Here is a 2,462-nt window from a genome sequence, read left to right as displayed (position 1 = left end):
TCAAGAAAACGTCAAAATTCTGAAAAATACCCAAGACTATAGCCCATGGGTTTTTTCCAAAAAATGGCTCCGAAATCACCCCAAATTTTTATTACATTTTCTGATACATATTGATGTACTTATGCTGTGTAGAAAGTTTGAGATGATTCCGACTCTAATTTTTCAAGTTATGGCCATTTTAAGAAAACGTCAAAACTCTAAAAAGTACCCAAGGCTATAGCCCATGGTTTTTTTTTAAATGGCTCCAAAATCACCCTAAATTTTTATTACATTTTCTGATACATGTTGATGTCCTTATGCTGTGTAAAAAGTTTGAGCTGATTCCGATAAATATTTTTCAAGTTACGACCATTTCAAGAAAACGTCAAAATTCTGAAAAATACCCAAGGCTATAGCCCATGGTTTTTTCCAAAAAATGGCTCCGAAATCACCCCAAATTTTTATTACATTTTCTGATACATATTGATGTCTTTATGCAGTGTAAAAAGTTTGAGCTGATTCCGATAAATATTTTTCAAGTTACGGCCATTTCAAGAAAACGTCAAAATTCTGAAAAGTACCCAAGGCTATAGCCCATGGTTTTTTCCAAAAAATGGCTCCGAAATCACCCCAAATTTTTATTACATTTTCTGATACATATTGATGTCCTTATGCTGTGTAGAAAGTTTGAGCTGATTCCAACTTCAATTTTTCAAGTTACAGACATTTTAAGAAAACGTCAAAATTCTATAATAGCCCATGGTTTTTTCCAAAAAATGGCTCCGAAATCACCCCAAATTTTTATTACATTTTCTGATACATATTGATGTCCTTATGCTGTCTAGAAAGTTTGAGCTGATTCCGACTTCAATTTTTCAAGTTACAGACATTTTAAGAAAACGTCAAAATTCTGAAAAGTACCCAAGGCTATATAGCCCATGGTTTTTCCAAAAAATGGCTCCAAAATCATCTCAAATTTTTATTACACCTCATGCACTATAACATTTCCCATCACAATACACATACACTGTACAATACAGTGCATACTCATACCTAGTACATTAATGGTTCCAATGGTGTTGCTCTTAATGGTCTTCACTGGATTATACATATACTTCACTGGAGAGGCTGGGGACGCCAAATGGTATATCTGATCAACTAACAAAAAATGATAATAATAATAATAGATTAAAATACCTTCTATCATTAGTGGTTCAACAACATCATGATGCAGCAGTTCAAAATTAGGATGGCCAATCCTGTCAAATTATGAAAACAAAAAAGCATGTACTCCATTACACATTACAACATGTACACAGTATAACCTCCTCCTATTGTGGACACTCTAAAATAAGGACACCTCTATAATGAGGACAGGTAGTATCAGTCCCAATACAATAGTAATGTGTATTAATGAACCTCTGAAATAAGGACAGGTTCATAATCAGGAGCTAGGGTATTATTGGGTCCCAAGGTGTCCGGAATAGACAGGATTGAACTTATTAAATTGTACTTACCAGTGCTGTACGTTCCTTCTCCTCCCAGTGAAGTAGTTATCAGCTACAGTGACCTCGTGTCCTTGCAACATTAACTGATCCACTAAATGAGACCCAACAAACCCAGCACCTCCTGTCACTAGAATCCTCTTTCGCTGGTCCTCGTTTAAGTTCTTCACTTTTGGGTATGTGTTCTGTGATACTGGGGGAGTGTATGTTCCTTTCGTTTTATATATACTGGCACTAATAATAATAATAATAATAATAATAATAATAATAATAATAATAATAATAATAATAATGTTAATTAATTAGTGACATACGTTTGCTCAAGGTTGGTCAATCTTCGTTCAATATTGTGGTTAGCCTATTAATAATAATAATATAATAACTGTTAGATACAAACGTATGAATTGAGAGACCAATCTAACTAAGAATGGTATATTTCAAGACGCCATAGGCCAAATATGGGAGACCAAAACTCTCCTAAACTCCCTCTAGATCTAACAGTGATAATATTGATATCATTGGTGGGAAATTGACACTTGACAGATTACAGTCCATTCATTGTAAGTTTTGGCACACACACACTACACACTCATACACTGTACATTGTAAGTATTGGCCTCTTGCCAGTTCGACTAATTACAGCTGGTAGTGTTAAAAGGTTTTTTGCAAACTGTTACATATTTGGTGATTAGGAGATTTTAATTTGAGGTCATGTACATGTCAAAACAATAGGTTTTTATTATTTGGCAAATGGCTGTCAATCAGAGTAAAATTTATATGCTTACATTAGAAAGGGTGATATTTAATAATTAATTTAATAATTTTGTATAATTCCACATAAACTATTAATATCCAATATTAATGCATACGTAATGTACAATTATTAATAATTAACAACACTGTGTGGGTGGACATGAGCAAACAAATATATTTATATACAAATTACTCATTATTAATTGTTTATTAGCTTTGGCTATT

General features: G+C 33.1%; 1 protein-coding gene across 1 annotated transcript in view; it reads right to left on the bottom strand.

Annotated features, from left to right (window-relative positions):
* LOC100631630 (UDP-glucuronic acid decarboxylase 1-like) overlaps nucleotides 1-2,462 on the bottom strand; it is a 6,604-nt gene that overhangs the window by 3,445 nt on the left and 697 nt on the right. The window contains exons 4-7 of the mRNA XM_003389900.3: nucleotides 1,799-1,842; nucleotides 1,497-1,718; nucleotides 1,177-1,238; nucleotides 1,033-1,137 (exon numbers count right to left, since the gene is read on the bottom strand). Of these exons, the coding sequence (XP_003389948.1) occupies nucleotides 1,033-1,137; nucleotides 1,177-1,238; nucleotides 1,497-1,718; nucleotides 1,799-1,842 (433 nt within the window). The remainder of the gene's footprint in view (nucleotides 1-1,032; nucleotides 1,138-1,176; nucleotides 1,239-1,496; nucleotides 1,719-1,798; nucleotides 1,843-2,462) is intronic.

The sequence above is a fragment of the Amphimedon queenslandica genome, unplaced genomic scaffold, assembly GCF_000090795.2.
Source record: "Amphimedon queenslandica unplaced genomic scaffold, v1.1 AMPQUscaffold_12900, whole genome shotgun sequence".
Lineage (NCBI taxonomy): Eukaryota > Metazoa > Porifera > Demospongiae > Haplosclerida > Niphatidae > Amphimedon > Amphimedon queenslandica.
This window is presented reverse-complemented; position numbering and strand designations above follow the sequence as displayed.